General features: G+C 40.8%; 1 protein-coding gene across 5 annotated transcripts in view; it reads right to left on the reverse strand.

Annotated features, from left to right (window-relative positions):
- The window catches only part of mcm10 (minichromosome maintenance 10 replication initiation factor), a 38508-nt gene that overhangs the window by 3383 nt on the left and 9139 nt on the right, over positions 1 to 25986 (reverse strand). For 4 of the 5 annotated variants that reach the window (XM_061959118.1, XM_061959117.1, XM_061959114.1 and 1 more), the window contains 11 exons: positions 24272 to 24437; positions 24028 to 24195; positions 16918 to 17034; positions 16646 to 16836; positions 16490 to 16575; positions 9305 to 9406; positions 8795 to 9241; positions 5922 to 6046; positions 5744 to 5857; positions 748 to 893; positions 636 to 678 (listed from right to left, as the gene is read on the reverse strand). In XM_061959118.1, the coding sequence (XP_061815102.1) occupies positions 636 to 678; positions 748 to 893; positions 5744 to 5857; positions 5922 to 6046; positions 8795 to 9241; positions 9305 to 9406; positions 16490 to 16575; positions 16646 to 16836; positions 16918 to 17034; positions 24028 to 24195; positions 24272 to 24437 (1705 nt within the window). The remainder of the gene's footprint in view (positions 1 to 635; positions 679 to 747; positions 894 to 5743; positions 5858 to 5921; positions 6047 to 8794; positions 9242 to 9304; positions 9407 to 16489; positions 16576 to 16645; positions 16837 to 16917; positions 17035 to 24027; positions 24196 to 24271; positions 24438 to 25986) is intronic. The other variant, XM_061959116.1, reaches the window with a different exon arrangement.

The raw sequence follows: 25986 nt of genomic DNA on the forward strand, positions 1-25986 counted from the left end.
TAAAAAAAATGAAATAAAATTCTCCCCTCATAAAAGTGTTCAAAATAAGTCATACATTTTTTTTTTAACTTTCAACGCTTAAGTCTCTACATCAACTTCAGATCTATCTGCCTATTATAAGTTTGTATTATTTTTTTTAGGTTTTTTGTTTCATGACCTTTTTGTCATAGAAAACTTTGTTTTTAATGACAAAAAATATTTTCCCAACAAAACTAATTGAAAGTGGAATATTAGATGTGAAGTCATTGGAGCCTTGAATATGTCAAGAATTCATAACAACATTGATTTTGATTCATTATTATTTTGTGAGCGATGACAGTTTTAAAGAAAAAAAACAGCCTGCATGGCAGCTTTGTGTTAATAGAATCAACACTGCAACGTTTTCTCCTTACATTTCAACTGTTTGATCTTTTATTATAAAATGCGTGATGGACCGTTACTTTGGACACATATGACCTAGCCAAAGAGCCACGTTTTCATTTCCCTTATTAATAATTTAATTATTTACGTCAAAAATGTATAATGAGATGGTATTTCCAATTGGAGGCCGTCATCTTTATGTATATAAAGGCAGGATTGTTGTATTGGATGTGATTAGATTGTTGGTGTTTAGAAGAAAATGGAAGAATGTTTACCTTCAGCATGCCATCACGCTCCCATTTAAACAGACCACAATTACTGTAAAGCAAGAGAAAGTTGAGTTCTTATACTCATGACACCATCATAGGACACAAGAGAGCGTCCTACCTGCAGTGTTTGTGCGGCAGCCTGTCGAGGGCGATGGCTCTCTGTCCGCACGGACACTTGAAGAAACGCTTCTTAGCGTCGTGCCAGTGGAGTGGATGGTTGTCCGCCACGCAGCGATCCGCCGGTTTGAAGTAGGTGTACTTACACTGCAAGCAAGCAAGCAAGACATTTAGAACGTGCAGGCCGGAAGATAGTGTTGCTCTTATGACTAAAAATGCCACTTGCAAGGTTTCCCCCAATGTACTTGTGCGGTCAGGGCATGGCTAGAGGTGTGGTCAAGATGACATCATTATATCATTTGCATAATTGGCAATGAGGCATTATATTTTCTTTAAAAAGGCTAAAAAAATGCTATACATTGATTTGTGTTACTATTAAAAGGCCTACTGAAATGCGATTTTCTTATTTAAACGGGGATAGCAGGTCCATTCTATGTGTCATATTGATCATTTTGCGATATTGCCATATTTTTGCTGAAAGGATTTAGTAGAGAACATCGACGATAAAGTTCACAACTTTTGGTCGCTGATAAAAAAGCCTTGCCTGTACCGGAAGTAGCAGACGAGTAGCGTGACGTCACAGGTTGTGGAGCTCCTCACATCTGCACATTGTTTACAATCATGGCCACCAGCAGCGAGAGCGAATCGGACCGAGAAAGCGACGATTTGCTCATTAATTTGAGCGAGGATGAAAGATTCGTGGATGAGGAAAGTGAGAGTGAAGGACTAGAGGGCAGTGGGAGCGATTCAGATATGGAAGATGCTGTGAGAGGCGGGTGGGACCTGACATTCAGCTGGGAATGACTAAAACAGTAAATAAACACAAGACATATATATACTCTATTAGCCACAACACAACCAGGCTTATATTTAATATGCCACAAATTAATCCCGCATAACAAACACCTCCCCCCTCCCGTCCATATAACCCGCCAATACAACTCAAACACCTGCACAACACACTCAATCCCACAGCCCAAAGTACCGTTCACCTCCCCAAAGTTCATACAGCACATATATTTCCCCAATGTCCCCAAAGTTACGTACGTGACATGCACATAGCGGCACACACGTACAGGCAAGCGATCAAATGTTTGGAAGCCGCAGCTGCATGCGTACTCACGGTACCGCATGTGCGCATCCAACTCAAAGTCCTCCTGGTAAGAGTCTCTGTTGTCCCAGTTCTCCACAGGCCAATGGTAAAGCTTGACTGTCATCTTTCGGGAATGTAAACAATGAAACACCGGCTGTGTTTGTGTTGCTGCAGCCGCCCGCAAAACACCGCTTCCCACCTACAGCTTTCTTCTTTGCTGTCTCCATTGTTCATTGAACAAATTGCAAAAGATTCACCAACACAGATGTCCAGAATACTGTGGAATTTTGCGATGAAAACAGACGACTTAATAGCTGGCCACCATGCTGTCCCAAAATGTCCTCTACAATCCGTGACGTCACGCGCAGACGTCATCATACCGAGACGTTTTCAGCAGGATATTTCGCGCGAAATTTAAAATTGCACTTTAGTAAGCTAACCCGGCCGTATTGGCATGTGTTGGAATGTTAAGATTTCATCATTGATATATAAACTATCAGACTGCGTGGTCGGTAGTAGTGGGTTTCAGTAGGCCTTTAACTAGTAATAACATATATGTTTCTTATATTATACTGTTTTGCTCTTTTGTATGTACTTTGCTGAGAATTATTTCAAGTTTCTAGAGCAGGGTTGTCCAAAGGCCAGATAAGGCCTGCTGACGTCTTCAGTTTGGCATGCAAGACGTCACGAGTTTAAAAAGGTTTTTTACCCAAAGGGAGATTTCATTTATAGTCAGACAATTTTGATGCTGCTGATATGTCGTCATCTAGTGGACAACCTTCCCTAGTCATGGTACAAAAAAAAACAAACATTTTCAACAAAAAAAAAATTCCAACCAACTCAAAATGTCAACAGACATGGTCACACATAACACAACCTGCCCACTGAACTTTGTGTACATGACAAAAAAACGTTTGTGCACCATCAAAAATTCCATAATTCCATTAATGCCAGTTTGAATAAGTCATGTCAGCGGTTGCGAAGGTAGCAGACTTAAAGCATATATTTGGTCGATGAGATGTGAACATAAAAGTACATATTTGACTATTTGTTTACATTTTAGGAGAGGCTGAGCTTTCCTTGCAGTCTTAGAGATTGTACAGGTGTGTAGCGACTCTTTACTTCTGTTGCTGGACAACCAGCGAGAGCTGCAGCAAGCCTGACGTCAAACTTGCTCCAGTTGGATTTTCTCTTCTTGAAAGCTGTCGTTTTAATATTTGAACGTTGCACATTTTATAAATGGCTGTATGTGTGGTATATATCAAAAGTACATGCTGCCTCCGCTCCAGACCATCGCATGCATCTTGGTTACGTCGTCACAACATCCGCTTTTTTTGGTGGTCGAATTTTCAGTGCATCACGAGTCAGTAATGCACGAATAATAGGTTATATATTCATTCATACCGTATTTTCCGCACCATTAGCCGCACCTAAAAACCACAAATTTACTCAAAAGCTGACAGTGCGGCTTTTAACCCGGTGCGCTTTATATATGGATAAATATTAAGATTCATTTTCATAAAGTTTCGGTCTCGTAACTACGGTAAACAGCCGCCATCTTTTTTCCCCGTAGAACAGGAAGCGCTTCTTCTTCTACGCAAGCAACCGCCAAGGTAAGCACCCGCCCCCATAGAACAGGAAGCGCTTCTTCTTCTACTGTAAGCAACCACCCGCCCGCGTAGAAGAAGAAAAAGCGCGCGGATATTACCGTACGTTTCATTTCCTGTTTACATCTGTAAAGACCACAAAATGGCTCCTACTAAGCGACAAGGATCCGGTTCATGAAAAGACGCAATCTCTCCATCCACACACGGATTACTATTTCACAGCAACTGATATTCCTGTGAACCGCACTGTGGATACTGTGGATACAACGGGAGCACGTACGGTGAATATTCGCACCACAGGGAATGAGAAGTCGTCCTTCACTGTGGTTCTAGCTTGCCATGCTAATGGCCTGAAACTTCCACCCATGGTGATATTCAAAAGGAAGACCTTGCCAAAAGAGACCTTTCCAGCCGGCGTCATCATAAAAGCTAACTCGAAGGGATGGATGGATGAAGAAAAGATGAGCGAGTGGTTAAGGGAAGTTTACGCGAGGAGGCCGGGTGGCTTTTTTCACACAGCTCCGTCCATGTTGATATACGACTCTATGCGCGCCCACATCACAGATGGTGTCAAAAAACAAGTGAAGCACACAAATACAACACTCGCCGTCATTCCGGGTGGATTAACCAAAGAACTCCAACCGCTGGATATTGGTGTCAACAGGGCATTCAAATCACGACTGCGAACGGCGTGGGAACAATGGATGACCGAAGGCGAACACACCTTCACTAAGACAGGCAGACAGCGCCGGACGACATACGCCAACATTTGCCAGTGGATCGTAAATGCCTGGGCAGATATTTCGGTCACAACTGTGGTCCGAGCTTTCCGGAAGGCAGGATTCACAGAACTGCTGAACAGTGACACTGACTCCGATGACTTCGACGAGACGGAACCGGCCATTTTGGATCCCACATTTGCCCAACTTTTCAATTCGGACACCGAAGACGAAGAATTCGAAGGATTTACGAATGAAGAATAACTTCAGAAGGTGAGCGCTATGTTTATTTTGTGTGTTGTGACATTAACGTTCGAGCAACATTATGTTGCTATTGCTCTGCACTATTTTGAATTTTACTATGTTTGTGATTGCACATTTGCGTACATTTTGGGACAGAGTTGTTAGAACGCTGGTTTTTAATATATTATTAAAGTTTGACTGACCTATCTGACTGTTTTTTTGACATTCCCTTTAGCGCAGCGTAGGCGCGGCTTATAGGTGGACAAAGTTTTGAAATATGCCATTCATTGAAGGTGCGGCTAATAATCCGGTGCGCCTTATAGTGCGGAAAATACGGTACATTATATTACATGGATTTGTTTTCACGTTAAAAAAACTTACTTTTAAGGTGTGGCTGCTTTTATTTTGCCATGGCGGGGCGCCACGATCAAATACATGGAGGAGGGCCGCACTTTTAAGAGTCCAACCAAGGGCTTAGGGGCCAGACATTCAAATTTGGATGTTTCGTCAATTCGTTATTTGCAAAGTAAAATCAGTGGCTTTCCCGCTGCACTGTCAATAAATGTATTATTCGGCCCTCACTACACGTTTCCAGCCATATGCAGCTAGACAGATAGTTAACAGAATTAAGAAACAAAAGCTCCAGAAGTTTTGTTGATCGGTGTTTCTTCTTTTGAATGATTTTCCTTCCTCAGTCTTATTTTTTGACACATCTTCCTTTATTTAGGTTTGTAGGACTGAGAGTATAACGTCCATTGTGCATATTAAATAAATATAGTCTATTGTATATTCAACAGAAATAAATTACAAGGTTTAGTGTTAATACATTCACACAGAATAAACTACATATGCATATGGAAATGACACATTCACACATGTGGCTCAACACAATTAAACCTAAGGTGTAGCTTTATCGCCCTCTACCGGTCACATTCAGGGCTACATGTATTAAACGAGATGAATACAACATGTATTCATCTCGTTTAATACATGTATTAAACGAGATGAATACATGGAGCCAAAAAACAACACAAATACAAAAGACATCACAAAGTTAGCAATTTCACTACATTCAGACTTTGTTTTGCAGTCGCTGTTAAAAGTCCCACTTTGGCGATTTATTTCAGGGTCGATAGTGCCATCTTCTTCTACTCACGCTGTTGTTGTGACACAAGTGCTTCGCTGTTGCCCCCTGCGGGGTGGCGGGTGTACTGCATACATGAGCAACCCTAGTGTGAATGGTTCTATCAAACCTATTTGGGGGATGTTCGGCGGGTCAAATAAAAAGCTTTGAATAGCACTGACTTGCCCATTCACTGATGAAAAAAAGTGTACCTCTTTGCAGCTAACAGCGCGACACTTCATCTCTCTGATGTTCCTCATTTTGTCCTCCATCTGCTCCTTTTTCACCAGCACATCAAAGTAACGTTCCTGCAGCTGATACTCAGCCTGGGTAGAAGAGACACACTCACATCAATGTGAAACAAAGGCTGTGTGACATTTGCGTGCGTACCGCTTCCAGGACGGCTCCATGGCGAGATTTGGCATTGAGGATCTTTTGAAACTCCTCTGAGTGAATGTAGCTCAGCTGCTCCTGTTTCTTCTTTAGCGCCGGCTCATCGCTACCTGACGACTCAGCTGCAGAGAAGAAGCGAAGCAGAAATGAAAAACAACATTATGAGCGCAGATATTTGGCATGTTGAAGTTTATCAGTTATCCACCTTTTTTTATATTTAAAACTACATCAGCAGATACCATATATACACATATGTAAGGCTGAAACGACGCGTCGACATAGTCGACGTCATCGGTTACGTAAATACGTCGACGCCGTTTTTGTGCGTCGGCGCGTCGCATATTTACGTCACTCTACTTTACTGTCATGGCGGAGCGCAAAGCAGACGATGCGAGCGAGGGGAAAAAAGCACGCCAAAAGTCGTCAAAAGTGTGGGAGTATTTCAATAAACGGCCTAATAATGTTGTTGTATGCACACTGTGTCGAGCGGAAATGGCCTATCATAGCAGCACAACGGCTATGAACGAACATTTGAAAAGAAAACCCCCGACAGCGTTCTTGCCATCACCATCAACAAGTCAATCGTCCGCGTGCGTATACGTTGTCATTATTACACAAAAACATGAATGTGTCATTTGTATCTGCGTTGTAAATTCATAAACTAAAGCACCGTTTCGCTCTGAGAGGCGCGTTTGGCGTGCCTGTTCAGTGTTTACAAAGACGCGCTCCTCTTTAACGCTGTGGAGAGGCGGCGGCGGCGAGCGAGCGGCGAGGCGGGGCGCGCCGGGAGCGACGCCGCAATCATGCCCAGGTGCGCGATCCGCGCAGTTGGAAGAGAAAAGACTTTGTGTAAAATTAAAAGATTGTAAACCTGGCAAAGCCGTCTGGCGTTCAGTCTGTCGGTCCTGAAAGAACCCCACGGCACAAGACGTGTCACAAACTCTAACGTTAATTAGTTGTGCAAATACCTTTTACAACATTAACAGTTACATATACTATGTACAAACGAACAATTAACTTTCACTTTAATCATACTATCATTGTTGTGTTATTAAGCAAAATAAGCAATACTTTTACTTTTGTTGAAATGTTTACACTGTACACTTTTTTGTATTGGATGTTTAGCTTTATTTTTGCACATTTTAGCAAATAAGCAATACTTTTACTTTTGTTGAAATGTTTACACTTGTTACAGAATATTTCCGTTTTGCACTTTTTTGTATTGGATGTTTATCTTTATTTTTGCACATTTTAAAGCAAAATAAGCAATACTTTTACTTTTGAAATGCTTATACTATTCCAGAATATTAAGATTTACTTTTATATTTGCACATTAAAAAGCAAATAAGCTACTTTTAATTTTGTTAAATGTTAAAAGTTTTAAATGTTTACATTGTTACAGAATATTTTGTCATGTTGTTGTCAATGTTGACTGAGTGGCCATACTTTTTTTTCTGTAAATAAAAGCCATGCCTTTTGAAAAAACTGGCCTACATTTATTTTTTCCTCTTCATTTTAAATGTAAAAAAAAATCGGTAAAAGGAAAAATAATCTATAGATTAATCGAAAAAATAATCTATAGATTAACCGATTAATCGAAAAAATAATCTATAGATTAATCGATAGAAAAATAATCGTTAGCTGCAGCCCTACACATATGATACCAGTATTTTTTTTAAATAACTAGTGACGCAGACAACAAGGCTCTTTTTCCGGGAACTCCAGTTTTTGTCCTTCTTTCCTGGCGTCTTACCAGTCCCGTTTTGTGTTTTCTCTACTGCAGCAACGGCATTTGCTCGACAAGCTTCCATCCAAACACTCGCAGCGTGGGCTCTCTAAACCAGCTGTAAAGCAGCTGCAGTACATCCAGAATGCTGCTGCTCCAGTCCTGACTAGAACCAGGAAATAGGACCATATTAGTCCAGTGCACTAGCTTCCCGTTGCTCAGAGAATAGACTTTATAACAAGTCTTTTCATGGTCTTGTGCCAAAGTACATCTCTGACATGTTAGAGCTCCGAGAACTTCAGGGAGTTGTCTCCTGCTGTTTCCCAGAGTTTGCACCAAACATGGAGAAACTGTTGTTTCAGTTCTATGCTCCTAAAATCTGGACTAGTCTTCCTGAAGATGTGAGACGGGCCCCAACAATGCTCAAATCCAGCCTGAAAACACTTGAATTGTTCATATGACGACTGAAAGTATTTGATCTACAGAATTGAATGAATTACCATTGTTTTTTTGATGATTATAGTCTGATTTTAATTTGAATGATTTTTCCTTCTTTGAATTTTCTGTAAAGCACTTTGAATTGCCCTGTGTACAAATTGTGCTCTATAAATAAACTCTCGCGCAGAGTTTCATGTTTTGTGATTCAATCTAATAATGTGACAGAGATGGATGGATGTGGAGATGACAGAAAATATATCCAAAAATGGGAATGTTTTGTAAATATATTGATAAATAGGAGATTCATATATACCGGTAAGTGAAGAAGAGCAGGCAGCAGCTCACACATTCTCATACTTCATGTGACACTCAGAATTAAGTAGAAGAGTTATTGTGATGTAGAGAAATGTCATAATTTGACCAATTTTCCTAGGAGATGTTCCATATTTAGAAATAAAATGTTGATGTTCCTCTTAGAAACACGTATTAAAAGGTGTTTGATGTTTTTTGCTGCTAAATTAAACACAACATAAAACATGATGTCAATACTGTTACTACTATTGTTAAAAAATAACTTAAAATGTGTTTACTGACGTATATTATTCATGTTTAAATAACTTTTACTGCAAATGCATATCAGTTATTGGCCTCCTTGACTACTAATAATGGGTCAAGTTCTAGTACATTATTGATCCAGTGTGTGTACCATTAGGTGAAGTGAGACTTTGCTCCACGCGAGTGTTAATCTCATTGCTGTTTGTCCTTTTCCTCTTCACACCATTGGGGTCTTCCTTCTCAAGCGCCATCCCCTTTGCTCTCAGCTTCCGTAGAGCCGCCATCTTGGTGGCGGAGAGGCTGTTGGCCGGTGCAGCAGGCGGCCCGCTGTCAAAGAAGAGGACGTCCTCGCCCTTACAGAGGCCCCGTCCCAACGTGGGGGTTGCAGGGCTTTGGCTGGTCTTGGGGACCACAGGGGCTGCTTTGGGGGATGTCAGTAAAGAGTCACGGGATTTTGGCAACACGCTCGCCTGGAGGCCCTCCACCCGACGACGACGGTTCTCCAAGAGCTCCCTCTGCTTCTGTTTCTGCTGCTTCAGGAGGTCTGACGCTGATATGGACTGAATGGGAGAACCATGGGGGTCCTTGGAGACAGCTGCTGGACCACATCAGAACATCAGCCCACAGGTTTGGGGTAGAGGTGGACATTGGTGATATGTACCTGGTGCCAGGTGCTTCTTCAGCTGCAGAGCTCCCGGTGTTGGCGCTGACATCAAACTCCTGAATTCACTGGAACAACCTGACACCTCCCCAGATTGCATCCCTGACGGACACAAAGCAAAAAGTACATTTAAAATACATGATATACTGTATATGTACACATATACAAGGCAGATTTGTTTTTACCCATAATCGCTTTCCACCGCTGTTTTGTTTTGTTTATATTTGCCGGGTAAAATGATTAATTATTCATTATTGGTCGACTTTAAAGTTATGAACTTTCCGGTACAATTTCTTACATTTTGATTTGCGGAAAGTTTTATCAATTACAAATTTGCGGTATTAGGACTCCCGCGTGTTATTGTTTTGGTCATGGCCAGCAATAAAGCCAAGAAGCAAAGCTTCAATAAAAAGTGTCTTCAGGAGCCACTTTTCAGCAAATGTCTGACTTATGAAGATGAAAGATGTTTCGCACGCCATGTACACGGGCTAAGAAAAAGAAGACCTTTAAGACCAGGTGCACTGACTTTCAAAGATCCATCCTCACCAGGCACCAACAAACACCCTCCCATTTGGCTCCTACAGTTCCACTCTTTGGTCGAGTGAGGGGATGGTAGTTTGATTGTCCAAGGTGAGTGGAGTGTGTGGATGGTAGTTTGATTGTCCAAGGTGAGTGGAGTGTGTGGATGGTAGTTTGATTGTCCAAGGTGAGTGGAGTGTGTGGATGGTAGTTTGATTGTCCAAGGTGAGTGGAGTGTGTGGATGGTGGAAATGTGGGAATTGTGCAAGTTCCGAAAATGGCCCATTATTTTCAATGGGCAAAATGACCCGGGAAATCAGGAATTCTGGGTAATCTGGGATATTTTTTAGTTTATTTTTGGCGGGAGCTAACGATTCCCGGCCAAGCCAAAGGTTTTGATTCTTGGACGGTTCCGATGGGATGAAAACTGTGTGGCAGAATAATAATAAATGGATGACGCTACCACAGTCAAAAACATGAAGAGGTGACATATAAACATGTAGAGGTGACATATAAACATGTAGAAGTGACATATAAACATGTAGAGGTGACATAAACATGTAGAGGTGACATAAACATGTAGAGGTGACATATAAACATGTAGAGGTGACATATAAACATGTAGAGGTGACAAACATGTAGAGGTGACATATAAACATGTACAGGTGACATATCAACATGTAGAGGTGACATATAAACATGTAGAGGTGACATATAAACATGTAGAGGTGACATATAAACATGTAGAGGTGACATATAAACATGTACAGGTGACATATAAACATGTAGAGGTGACATATAAACATGTAGAGGTGACATATCAACATGTAGAGGTGACATATCAACATGTAGAGGTGACATATCAACATGTAGAGGTGACATATAAACATGTAGAGGTGACATATAAACATGTAGAGGTGACATATAAACATGTAGAGGTGACATATAAACATGTATAGGTGACATATCAACATGTAGAGGTGACATATCAACATGTAGAGGTGACATATAAACATGTAGAGGTGACAAACATGTAGAGGTGACATATCAACATGTAGAGGTGACATATCAACATGTAGAGGTGACATATAAACATGTATAGGTGACATATAAACATGTAGAGGTGACATATAAACATGTAGAGGTGACATATAAACATGTACAGGTGACATATAAACATGTACAGGTGACATATAAACATGTAGAGGTGACATATCAACATGTAGAGGTGACATATCAACATGTAGAGGTGACATATCAACATGTAGAGGTGACATATAAACATGTAGAGGTGACATAAACATGTAGAGGTGACATATAAACATGTAGAGGTGACATAAACATGTAGAGGTGACATATAAACATGTAGAGGTGACATATAAACATGTAGAGGTGACATATCAACATGTACAGGTGACATATAAACATGTAGAGGTGACATATAAACATGTAGAGGTGACATATAAACATGTAGAGGTGACATATAAACATGTACAGGTGACATATAAACATGTAGAGGTGACATAACATGTAGAGGTGACATATAAACATGTAGAGGTGACATATAAACATGTAGAGGTGACAAACATGTAGAGGTGACAAACATGTAGAGGTGACATATAAACATGTAGAGGTGACAAACATGTAGAGGTGACAAACATGTAGAGGTGACATATCAACATGTAGAGGTGACATATCAACATGTAGAGGTGACATATAAACATGTAGAGGTGACATATAAACATGTACAGGTGACATATAAACATGTAGAGGTGACATATAAACATGTATAGGTGACATATAAACATGTAGAGGTGACATATAAACATGTAGAGGTGACATATCAACATGTAGAGGTGACATATCAACATGTAGAGGTGACATATCAACATGTAGAGGTGACATATAAACATGTAGAGGTGACATATAAACATGTAGAGGTGACATATAAACATGTAGAGGTGACATATAAACATGTAGAGGTGACAAACATGTAGAGGTGACATATCAACATGTAGAGGTGACATATAAACATGTATAGGTGACATATAAACATGTAGAGGTGACATATAAACATGTAGAGGTGACATATAAACAGTGTTGGATTAGTGACTGAAAAGCAGTAACTAGTTACAGTTACTAGTTACTTCATTTCAAAAGTAACTCAGTTACTAACTCAGTTACTTACACCAAAAAGTAATGCGTTAATGTGAAAAGTAACTATTTAGTTACTTCTTTTTTTCTTCTTTTTTTTTTTTTAAAGCTCCCATTAATGCCCTTTTAGCCTTCATTTCAGTACTGTTATTGCACTGGAGAATAATACAATCTGTTGATCAAATTGACATACATTTGCATCACTCAACTCTGCTAAGCAATGTGGTCTAAATACAACACACAAACAATGTGCTCTCCATACAACACACAAACAATGTGCTCTACATACAACACACAAACAATGTGCTCTACATACAACACACAAACAATGTGCTCTACATACAACACACAAACAATGTGCTCTACATACAACACACAAACAATGTGCTCTACATACAACACACAAACAATGTGCTCTACATACAACACACAAACAATGTGCTCTACATACAACACACAAACAATGTGCTCTACATACAACACACAAACAATGTGCTCTACATACAACACACAAACAATGTGCTCTACATACAACCAGTGTTGGGTTAGTTACTGAAAACCAGTAACTAGTTACAGTTACTAGTTACTTTATTTCAAAAGTAACTCAGTTACTAACTCAGTTACTTAAACCAAAAAGTAATGCGTTACTGTGAAAAGTAACTATTTAGTTACTTATATATATATTTTTTAATTTTTTTAAGGCCCCATTTAATGCCCTTTTAGCCTTCATTTTAGTACTGTTATTGCACTGGAGAATAATACAATCTGTTGTTCAACTTGACATGCATTTGCATCATTGAACTCTGCTAAGCAATGTGCTCTACATACAACACACAAAGACAAAGATATGTTTTAAAGGGCCAATTTGTTTCAGACCAGAACAAATTGACAAAACTATTTTAAATAGCTGCAACTTAACATACATAAGTAACAAACAGCATAATAACAACATAGCTGTAAAACAAGAAAGGCACACACTACATACATAAAGCCTAACCAGGCGTTTTCTCAAGGAATTCTGAAATAAAATCATGTCTGAAGCCCAGAACACTCTACACATTTCCCCACTTAGTTTAGAGAAAAGGAAATATTAGCCTGGCCCACTAGTATCCCTCTTTAGGTTTGTGAACTTTATAGTCTAAACATTTAGAGTGATGTGATAATCAAACACTCTAAAAGTTTAAAATGAAAGAGTATATAAGAGAATTGACAGAGTGTGTGTACCTTCACTGTGTGCAGTGCCTCGTTAAAATCCAGCCGCTGTTGGAGGTGGAGGTGAGTGTGTCTCTTTACTAGCTTCGTCGAAGCATGTTGTTTTTGTCGCTGTTTCAGCATATTTGAAACTTACATTCAGCTAAAATGTTCTTTTCTTTGTGGTCGATAAAAGAAACGTACTGAAAATATCTCCATTTTAAGAAACTCGGCTTCGGGGTTCGCCATGACGTCTTGATAGTAGACACAGACACGCCCCCTCCCCCACACACACACTCACACACACACACACGTACACACAGACAGCGCGCGGCGCGCCTCTTTTTCGTCGCCTCTTCAGCAGCGACACTCAGATCTTCTCAGTTTCTAGCCGATACTACATATAAAATAACGCAAAATAACGCAGTAACGCATCATGTAGTAACGGTAACGGAGTTACTGAATATAAAAAATAACGCGTTAGATTACTAGTTACCGCCGATAGTAACGGCGTTACAGTAACGCGTTACTTTGTAACGCGTTAGTCCCAACACTGCATACAACACACAAACAATGTGCTCTACATACAACACACAAACAATGTGCTCTACATAAAACACACAAACAGTGTGCTCTACATACAACACACAAACAATGTGCTCTACATAAAACACACAAACAGTGTGCTCTACATACAACACACAAACAATGTGCTCTACATACAACACACAAACAATGTGGTCTACATACAACACACAAAGACAAAGATATGTTACAAAGGCCAATTTGTTTCTGGCCAGAACAAATTGACAAAACTATTTTAAATAGCTGCAACAAAACATGTATAAGTAACAAACAGCATAATAACAACATAGCTGTAAACCAAGAAAGGCACACACTACATACACAAAGCCTAACCAGGCATTTTCTTCCTCAAGTCATTCTGACACAAAATGATGTCTGAAGCCCAGAACACTCTACACATTTCCCCAGTTTTAGTTTAGAGATAAGGAAAGATTGGCCTGGCCCACTAGCATCCCTCTTTATGTTTGTGACCTTTATAGTCTATACATTTAGAGTGATGTGATAATCAAACACTATAGAAGTCTAGAATGAAAGAGTATATAAGAGAATTAACAGCAACGTTCCCTCTAAGGTGCGCGCCTGTGCAATTGCGCACTGCTCAAGCGTCCTCTGCGCACGGCAAATCTATGCCACGCACAAAATCAAATAAAAAAATAAGCGCATAACAATTTTCGACACGACAGAGAAAACAGATTTCGTCATCATTGTTCAAATATTGTAACGTCTGTCGAGACGCTTTGAGGACATGAATTCCATCCATCACTTTACTGAGCAAAACTCTTTATTGTCGGCCATAAACACATCACCAAAATATTAGTAAAAAAAATGATATCTAGCAAAAGTGGTAATTTTCTGCAGTACAAACCAGACCAAAAGCAACTTTGTTATATCAACAGCAGCCGCTCGCTCTTTCTCACTTGCGCCAACACATGCACATATGGCACTTAGCCAGTGATGCGTTTACAACCACACAAAAAGTCGGACAACTCCAACACCACACATAAAGTGTCATTCCAGGTCGTTACTCTATGATTTACCAATCAAATGTGTGCTTATTCTAGTGTCATTTATTAGGAATCTTAATTTATAAATATTAATCATTAAATGCTGTTAGTATATTAAATAAATACTCATAAAAATATATTTTTTACAAACAGGAAGTTGCAGGAATGTACACATGATCCCCTGCTTACATCTCATTGTGCAAAATGTGAATGTTTTAATGGGAACTAAATGCAATGTCTGAAAGGGGTACAAATTATTTCCAAAGCAGGACCTCCACCCAGACAAACAATACAAGTACACAGTTCATGAAAAACAATATTTGTTGTTATTTTCATTGTAAGTGGGCCTAAACACTTATATTAGAAAATAACCTCATGGAAATGACTGCTGTCATTTGATTATAGTAATAAGAGAATGTTGTCTGTCTATCTGTGTTGGCCCTGCGATGAGGTGGGGACTTGTCCAGGGTGTACCCCGCCTTCCGCCCGAATGCAGCTGAGATAGGCTCCAGCACCCCCCGCGACCCCGAAAGGGACAAGCGGTAGAAAATGGATGGATGGATGGAGATTTAACTTGTTATTTAGTGAGGTTTGGGACAGGTGTGTTGCTGGTGTAGCCACAGTGTGCACGTCTAATGTTGCTCACATGGACTCCACTCAATGCTCAGGGAGTTTTTGCATTTGCTCACACACATGAACAATTAGAGGGAACATTGATTGACAGAGTGTGTGTACCTTCAGTGCTGAATGATGAGCAGAGGCAGAGTTAATCCTTAAGTGGTGGTGGTGGAGGTGAAGTGTCATTGGAGTCTCTATCTCTCTTTACTAGCTTCGTCGAAGCATGTTGCTTATGTAGCTTGTTTCAGCAGATTTGAATTGCTGTTTTGGGCAGTAGATGGGATCTTTGATCCAAAGCACAATTTACATTTAACTAAAATGTTATTTTCTTTGTGCTCGACAAAAGAAAAGTAGTGAAAATATCTCCATGTTAGCAAACTCGACTTCTGGCTCCGCCATGATCAGACACGCCCCCTCCCCTCCCCTCCCCCCCACACTCACACTCACACCCACACACACAGAGCGCGTGTCTCTCTTCTCCGGCTTGTGACACAAGAAGAATCAGAACGATGACACAGCAGCGCTCCGATAAAACACACTTTATACTACATAAAAAGTAACGTAAAATAACGCAGTAACGCATCATGTAGTAACGGTAACTGAGTTACTGAATATAAAAAAGAACGCGTTAGATTACTAGTTACCGCCGAAACTAATGGCGTTACAGTAACGCGTTACTTTGTAACACGTTAGTCCCAACACGGCATATAAACATGTAGAGGTGACATATAAACATGTAGAGGTGACATATCAACATGTACAGGTGACATATAAACATGTAGAGGTGACATATAAACATGTACAGGTGACATATAAACATGTACAGGTGACATATAAACATGTAGAGGTGACATATAAACATGTACAGGTGACATATCAACATGTAGAGGTGACATATAAACATGTACAGGTGACATATAAACATGTACAGGTGACATATAAACATGTACAGGTGACATATACCGGTAAACATGTACAGGTGACATATAAACATGTACAGGTGACATATAAACATGTACAGGTGACATATAAAGTGTGCACTTGATCTTTGTCCAAAATATTTGCCACTAAATTGGATGATGCTGGTGTACCTAATGAAGTGTCTGCATCTTACCAAGAGTCTTAGCCTGACGAGCTGAACCCTTCACAAAAAACCTGTCCAGAGTCTTCTGTCCTGGTTTGTTGGGTTTGGGTGCAGACCTGGAACACACGAGATGCTACCGTTCTTGCCTTTGTGGATGTTCAGTATGTTGAGAGCGCAGCTACTCACAGCGACGCTGCACAGGCGGCTGAGGACACGCCGCCATAGTAGAAGCCGTCCTGACACAGACGCTCCTTGAGGCTGGCGCCCTTCACCTTGTTGGGAGCTTTACCAGAGAAGGACGACTGCAGCTCGGCCCTCTTGGAGCTCATCTTCTTGTACTGGGCCTTGACGTGATACTGGCAGTACTGGCACTCATACTGTGGAGAGGAACAAGAAGGGTTCATTAGCGGGCAGCAACAACACAACTGATTAGCGGAGGAGCCACAGATTTAAAGTACCATGTTAACCAGCTGAGAACAAGGGTCCCCGTTCTTCTTCATGGCTTTGCATGTGCCGTAGTCTTGAGCTTCACCCATCAGCAGCACTTTCTGTGGGTGATCCACTGTCAAGCTGACCTGGAGGACGTAACACAAGTGTGAAATATTCATCTTGTGCAAAGTCAGATGAGATCCACTGTATTCTTCATTCACATTTCTTTAGTTGACGCCATGCTTCAGATGAAACATTCATCAAAAGACTTGGTCTTAGGTTGAAAATGTGGGGTGGGTTGACTTGTCTGCTGGATTAATAGCTGCACCACACTTTTAGCACCATCACACCACTTTCTACCCAAGAAAACATGTTTATTCACAATCTACAGCAGAGATCAGGTGGGGGACCTACTGGATGCATGCATAATATTTGTGTTAGTACAAATGTATTCACTGGAGATCGACATAATCGTCAAGAAGGTCAATACGCGATATTTGGAGCTGATATGTCATCATGGCTTGTGCAGCCCTTTGAGACACTGGTGATTTAGGGCTATATAAGTAAACATTGATTGATATTCATTTGCAGGAAGTTATTTAAACATTAATAACCTAGTGGTTAGAGTGTCCGCCCTGAGATGGGTAGGTTGTGAGTTCAAACCCCGGCCGAGTCATACCAAAGACTATAAAAATGGGAGCCATTACCTCCCTGCTTGGCACTCAGCATCAAGGCTTGGAATTGGGGGTTAAATCACCAAAAATGATTCCCGGGCTGCTGCTCACTGCTCCCCTCACCTCCCAGGGGGTGAACAAGGGTGATGGGTCAAATGCAGAGGACACATTTCACCACACCTAGTGTGTGTGTGACAATCATTGCTACTTTAACTTTTTTAACTTTAACATCACTAAACATCTGGACAAGGCTTTAAATTGTTTTTTGAACATTATTTATAGGAAGGGTGGGACCAGTAGTGACATAATGTTTGATGTTGTGTTTCATTTATCATCAAACACCTTTATTACATGTGTCTAGGACAGGCCTAGGCAATTATTTTGACTCAGGGGCCAAATTTAAAGAAAAAAATGTGTCTGGGGGCCGGTATATCCATTTTTAGGAACAATAATACATAACCTCACAATAAAGTCTGATTGAATGCTAAAAACGTTATGACAGACCACCTTAAAAAACAGAATGGAATTTAAAAAAAAATTTATACTGAATGAGATACCCAGAATGTACATGAAAATAAAGAATGTGGGATTTACAATATTAACTATGAAGGATAAAACACTGAATATTGACAACATATGAACGTCACACCCAATGTTCCCTCTAATTGTTCATGTGTGTGAGCAAACACACAAACTCCCTGAGCATTCAGTGGAGCACATGTGAGCAACATCACACGTGCACACTGTGGCCACACCAGCGTCACACCTGTCCCAAACCTGACATCATAACAATTGAAATGTTTTATTAAAATCATTTTCTGATATAAGTGATTTGGCCCTCTTACAATGACAATAACAAAATAACATGTTTTTCATGACCTACGTGCTAGTATTGTATGTCTGGCTGCGGGTCCTGAACATTATCACCAGACCTATGTAAGCGTCAATATATACCTTGATGTTGCAGAAAAAAGACCATATATATTTTTTAACCGATTTCCGAACTCTAAATGGGTGAATTTTGGCGAATTAAACGCCTTTCTATTATTCGCTCTCGGAGCGATGACGTCTCATTGTGACGTCACATCGGGAAGCAATCCGCCATTTTCTTAAACACCGAGTCAAATCAGCTCTGTTATTTTCCGTTTTTTCGACTGTTTTCCGTACCTTGGAGACATCATGCCTCGTCGGTGTGTTGTCGGAGGGTGTAACAACACCAACAGGGACGGATTCAAGTTGCACCGCACCAGTGGCCCAAAGATGCGAAAGTGGCAAGAAATTGGACGTTTGTTCCGCACACTTTACCCACGAAAGCTATGCTACGACAGAGATGGCAAGAATGTGTGGATATCCTGCGACACTCAAAGCAGATGCATTTCCAACCATAAAGTCAAAGAAATCTGCCGCCAGACCCCCGTTGAATCTGCCGGAGTGTGTGAGCAATTCAGGGACAAAGGACCTCGGTAGCACGGCAAGCAATGGCGGCAGTTTGTTCCCGCAGACGAGCGAGCTAAACCCCCTGGATGTCTTGGCTCACACCGTCCCTTATGCCACCGAAGATGATCAAGAGAAGAATATCGACCCTTGCTTCCCTGGCCTGCTGACATCAACTCCAAAACTGGACAGATCAGCTTTCAGGAAAAGAGCGCGGATGAGGGTATGTCTACAGAATATATTAATTGATGAAAATTGGGCTGTCTGCACTCTCAAAGTGCATGTTGTTGCCAAATGTAATTCATATGCTGTAAACCTAGTTCATAGTTGTTAGTTTCCTTTAATGCCAAACAAACACATACCAATCGTTGGTTAGAAGGCGATCGCCGAATTTGTCCTCGCTTTCTCCCGTGTCGCTGGCTGTCGTGTCGTTTTCGTCGGTTTCGCTTGCATACGGTTCAAACCGATATGGCTCAATAGCTTCAGTTTCTTCTTCAATTTCGTTTTCGCTACCTGCCTCCACACTACAACCATCCGTTTCAATACATGCGTAATCTGTTGAATCGCTTAAGCCGCTGAAATCTGAGTCTGAATCCGAGCTAATGTCGCTATAGCTTGCTGTTCTATGCGCCATGTTTGTTTGTGTTGGCTTCACTATGTGACGTCACAGGAAAATGGACGGGTGTATATAACGATGGTTAAAATCAGGCACTTTGAAGCTTTTTTTTAGGGATATTGCGTGATGGGTAAAATTTTGAAAAAAAACTTCGAAAAATATAATAAGCCACTGGGAACTGATTTTTAATGGTTTTAACCATTCTGAAATTGTGATAATGTTCCCCTTTAAAAGAAATGTTACCCCTTTCAGAGATTATATTTAGTTCCTGTAACTTTCTGTCTGTAAAATACATCTTTTTATTAGCATTTATGAAATCTAGTGACAATATTTCATGAATAATATCCTTAGATTAACATCCTTAATAAATGGCAGTAAAATAAGCAAATATCTGATTGTGGAGTCAGAGTGTTACAACCTGGCATTTACACATTGTGTGGCGTTGGGGTTGTCCGACTTTTTGTGTGGCCATAAACGCAACACTGGCTAAGTGCCATGAGTGCGTGTGTTGGTGCAGGTGAGACAGAGCGAGCGGCTTCTGTTGAAATGACGGATGATAACGTTGGTTTAAGCCTGGTTTGTATGGCAGAAAATAACCAGTTTTTATAGATAAAAGTTTTTTTACTCATGTTTTTGGTGTGGTTACAAACAGTTTTGCTCAATAAAGTGATTGATGGAATTCCTGTCCGTAAAGTGTCTCGACAGACCATAATTGAACTGTGTTGATAAAGATTGTTTTATTCATTGGAGCCACTCTTGTTGTCACCTGTCACTCACAGAGTTGCATTGCAAAATCATACAGAATGAATTGTAATGTGTTTATTTTGTTTAAAGTTCAGATGGGATTTTTGATTTCCTGCGCAGCATTAATTTGCTGTGCGCAGAGGACGCGTGAGCAGTGCGCAATTGCGCAGGCGCGCACCTTAGAGGGAACGTTGGTCACACCCCCTCTCGATCAACATATTTTATAATCAAGCAAAATGCAACAAAATTGCAACAAACACAGCGAAATATGAATGTGAAAGGTAAAAAAAATCCCACCTACAATCAGATATATGTGATATATCACTAAGCTTTAGAACTTTGTAGGAGAAATCTCCTTCCATGTCTGTCCCTGACACCCGCATTTCAGGCTGGCCGCTCTGGAAACACTCTGTGGAAATGCTCCCCACCCACACTGCTTGGTGCCTCGTCTGAGCTGCTGTGACTTACATTACTATAGTAACTAATTAGATTACCATAGTAACTAGTATATCATGCAAAAGTGCAGATTCCAAACATTGAAAGACTTTGTATAGTTCAAGACTTACGGCCATTTGAAAACATCACTGCACATCATAATGGCAGCTATAGTTTCCATCTTAAAGATCTAAAAAAATTATTTGGGAATGTCTGGCGGGCCAGATTGAAAAGCTTAACGGGCCGCATGTGGCCCCCGGGCCTTCATTTGCCCAGGTCTGGTCTAAGAGGAGCATCAACATTTGAATCTAAATATGGAACATCTCCTGGGAAAATTGGTAGAAATATGTCATTTCTCTACATGTTATACACTTTTATAGCACTTTATGGATTTAATACATTGTAAGGTTTCTGAAAACCCATCCATCTATCCATTTTCTACCGCTTGTCCCTTTTGGGGTGGCTGGAGCCTGTTCCTTCACGTAGATTATAGTTGAGACATTTTTCAAGATGACTGACATCATTACTTCCTGGGTGTTACAGAAAGTATGAGAATGTTTGAGCTGCTGCCTCACCTTCTTTACTTATATAACCATCTCATATTTATCAAGATATTTACACAAAGTTTGCAGTTTTGGCAGAGATCTCTTTTTTTTTGTCGTCTTCACATCCATCTCTGTGGTGTTATTTGATTGAATGATGGAATGAAAATGGCAGCGCTTCTTAAATGAGCCCCCACGCTGAGTGTTGTGGACGGAGGCCTCGTCGAGCGACTCCATCGCTGCTAGGGGTGTAACGCTACACAAAAATTTCGGTTCGGTACGTACCTCGGTTTAGAGGTCACGGTTCGGTTCATTTTCGGTACAGTAAGAAAACAACAAAATATACATTTTTGGGTTATTTATTTACCAAATTTGCAAAATCTTCCACCAAAAATATTTTTCTTTGTGTAATATTTGATGTGAAGTAATGGGAACCTTGGATAGGTCAATAATTCATAATAACATTGATTTTGATTCAATATTATGTTTTGAGCAATGACAGTTTGAAAGAAAAAAAACAGCTTTGTTTTATTAGTCAACATTGCAATTTTTTCTAAATTAAATTTAACCTTTAAGCTTTTTTATTTCACTTTTGTTATGTTTTTGTTTATTTGAATAGTATTTTTAGAATGTGCCGTGGGCCTTTAAAACATTAGCTGTGGGCCGCAAATGGCCCCCGGGGCACACTTTTGACACCCCTGCTATAGATAATAAAAAATTAAATGTGATAAATCTATGGATAAAAAGCAAAGCCTGGCAACGCATGCGCGTTTATCATAACTCTCTCTCTCTCTCTGTCTCTACCCCTCCCTCACCAATGCTGCTGTTTGTTTTGTTTTTAACCCCTTCTTAACCCTGAACGTACATTGAAAATACACGCAACCCTAACTCAAAATGCCGGACATTTGAGGCATTTAAGAAACTCCGCCCTGACAGCTCCGCAAAAGAGGACATGTCCGGTGAAAAGAGGACGTATGGTCAGTCTATCCTAGCCCGGTCGCTGCTAGCATGCCGTGTGTTGTGCCTCGGTGTGCATTGTTTACACAACGCGCGTTACGCTACTTAATATGTCCGTTTGGAAACTCGTTTGTTACACCTCCGAACCGAACCGAAACCCCTGTATCGAAATGGTTCAATACAAATACACGTACCGTTACACCCCTAGTCGCTGCAGTAGCCAAAACAAACAAAATCTGACGCCAGTAAAGGACAAAAAGTGGAAGTTTTGACAGGTGAGCAAAGGGGACGTAGTGCAGACCAGTGTTTTTCAACCTTTTTTGAGGCAAGGCACATTTTTTCAGACAAAATCCCAAGGCAGAAAATGTTGAAAATGAAACTCAGTAGCCTATATCGACAAAATAAAGTGGTTTTCATCAAATACCTGACACAATTTCAACCATCACCAACCATCCCATTTCTCATGTCTCAAAGTAGGCCTACAAAGCAATGAGCTACCTGCTGCCCCCTACTGATATGGAAGAGTATGACTCTCTTTGAACCACATCTAAACTACTGTAATGTCATCTGGTGTAACACCTTCCCTACCTACCTCCACAAATTAGAATCTATGCAAAAGAAAATTATACAGGCCCTGTCATGGTCCAAGTTTAATGCCCCCACTCGACATCTATTCCATAATTATCATCTCTTAAGACTGACAGAGTTCAATATTTATCAAAATGCTTGTTTAACCTATCAAGTCATTTACAGGCTGAATTTAAGGCTCTGTAGCTTGGTTCCTATCTACCATCCCCAGCATGCCCACAACACTCGTAACTTAGATCTGATATCAGGGAAACATCGTTTACTGGATTGTACCGCTCAAAGTGTTGTATGCAGGGGACCAAAGATTTGGAACCGGCTTAATGAGAACCTCAAGATGCTGTATCCATTCTCCAACTTCAAAAATAAACTAAAAACTTATCTATTAACCACCTATATTTAATGCCTCATGTAGGGTAGACTACTGTTGGGTTTTGCATGGTTGAATGAATGTATGTATGTATGTGTATGCTTGCTTTAGTACTATTATCTTGTGTTAATCATATAGCGTTGTTTTTTGTTTTGTTTTTTGTTGTTGTACTTGCTACCATGTTCCATCATTCCATGTATATTCCATCATTCCATGTATATTCTATCCTCTGGACCCCCTGTCAAAAGCTTCTTCTAGCTTATTTGGGGGACCCTTTCACGTACCAACATCTTTAAATGATGATATTTTACTACTATTGTATTTGTTATATGGTATTGTGAATAAACTTGAAACTTTGACATAGTTACTCTGACAATCTCCAGACAGCAGACACATTATTTGCAGATTAAAATAATTGCTTTGCAAAGAATATATTTGAAAGCATTTTGGTAAAATTGCAGACAATATCTCAACACTGCTGGAGACCACCAGCACTGCACGGACAGCAAGGGGGCGTGGCCACGTGAGCGCTGCCGTAAAAGCAGCTGAGCACAACGCAGAAGAATTCTCACAAGAATTCAAATAAATGCCCTGTCAGATATTTGTTGAGATGTATTGACAATGACAGTCATTTAAATACATATGGAAAGGGCTGAAGATTGAGCAGTGGTTATTACTTTCTAACAATCATGTGTGTATATATGCTGATGTCTTTGTTAAAAAGTGAATACAAAATGATTAACTAAAGATTCCTTTATGTGAAAGTAAAGGTTGGTGCTCACCCCATCATATCCATCTTTTTGCTTCATGGTGTTGGGGTTGAGGAGTCCAATGACGGTGCCCGTCTCCGTCTTCCAGTGCTCTTTGTGCACGTCACCAAACAGCAAGAGCGACACAAACACGTCCAGGTTATGGAGGTCGTTCAACTTCCAGATGCTAAATGTTTTACCCTGCAAGGTGCCGAGTGACAAGGTGTTATTGCGCTCTGCTGCCAGAGGGAGGTGGAGGCGGCACAAAGAGACTCACACTGCTACTGCTCTGTGGCGTAGCTTTGCTGACCACCACCGCAAAGGTCACCCAGTCGCTGTCCTCCAGCTTCTCACGCAGCAGCCGCTCGGGAACCTGCGACAGGCGGATCAGGCGGCGGTCAGCCATCTTGCGATCCATCTCGGCGGACGAAACGCGAGGCTTCCTGAAACACGCGGAAAATAAGACATTTCAACTAAAATGGGATTATGGCAAAAATAATCAGCGCAGTTGTTTTGATCACTATTGAATTAATCATTCATTTAAAAACATGAATACCAACAAAAACATAACTTTAAATATAATTTAAAAGCTCAACGGGTATGAATTCTCCTCACAATGACAACATTTCACTCACATTTTTTTCAATTTCCCTGATATTCTGCGTCTAACAGTAATTGGCCAATTGTATGATTCTGTTTGTGGTTATGTGAATGTGGAAACTAAATGCCTTCCTTTTTTTGATTGAGATTACTGATAAGGCATATTAGCGCTGTGTGGAATAAAACGTAGCTGAACTTCACCCCTACTCAAACGCTCAATCATCCGTTTCACAAGCCCAGGAATGAACATGTACTCTGCACAGCCCAGTAATCCTTTTTTTTTTTTACAATTATAATATGTTTATGATCAGGAGAAGCCAAAGTCCTTGTCCAGCCCTACTCTTAAAGGCCTACTGAAATGCGATTTTCTTATTTAAGCGGGGATAGCAGGTCCATTCTATGTGTCATATTTGATCATTTCACGATATTGCCATATTTTTGCTGAAAGGATTTAGTAGAGAACATCGACGATAAAGTTCGCAACTTTTGGTCGCTGATAAAAAAGCCTTGCCTGTACCGGAAGTAGCAGACGAGTAGCGTGACGTCACAGGTTGTGGAGCTCCTCACATCTGCACATTGTTTACAATCATGGCCACCAGCAGCGAGAGCGATTCGGACCGAGAAAGCGACGATTTCCCCATTAATTTGAGCGAGGATGAAAGATTGGTGGATGAGGAAAGTGAGAGTGAAGGACTAGAGGGCAGTGGGAGCGATTCAGATAGGGAAGATGCTGTGAGAGGCGGGTGGGACCTGACATTCAGCTGGGAATGACTAAAACAGTAAATAAACACAAGACATATATATACTCTATTAGCCACAACACAACCAGGCTTGTATTTAATATGCCACAAATCCCGCATAACAAACACCTCCCCCCTCCCCTCCATATAACCCGCCAATACAACTCAAACACCTGCACAACACACTCAATCCCACAGCCCAAAGTACCATTCACCTCCCCAAAGTTCATACAGCACATATATTTCCCCAAAGTCCCCAAAGTTACGTACGTGACATGCACATAGCGGCACGCACGCACAGGCAAGCGATCAAATGTTTGGAAGCCGCAGCTGCATGCGTACTCACGGTACCGCGTCTGCGTATCCAACTCAAAGTCCTCCTGGTAAGAGTCTCTGTTGTCCCAGTTCTCCACAGGCCAATGGTAAAGCTTGACTGTCATCTTCCGGGAATGTAAACAATGAAACAACGGCTGTGTTATCCGGCACACCAGTCAAGGGGTGCATTCTACGTCGGGGTGCGTTATCCGGCACAACACCTGCCGCAATACACCGCTTCCCACCTACAGCTTTCTTCTTTGCTGTCTCCATTGTTCATTGAACAAATTGCAAAAGATTCACCAACACAGATGTCCAGAATACTGTGGAATTTTGC

Source organism: Nerophis lumbriciformis, linkage group LG05, assembly GCF_033978685.3.
Source record: "Nerophis lumbriciformis linkage group LG05, RoL_Nlum_v2.1, whole genome shotgun sequence".
NCBI classification, from domain to species: domain Eukaryota; kingdom Metazoa; phylum Chordata; class Actinopteri; order Syngnathiformes; family Syngnathidae; genus Nerophis; species Nerophis lumbriciformis.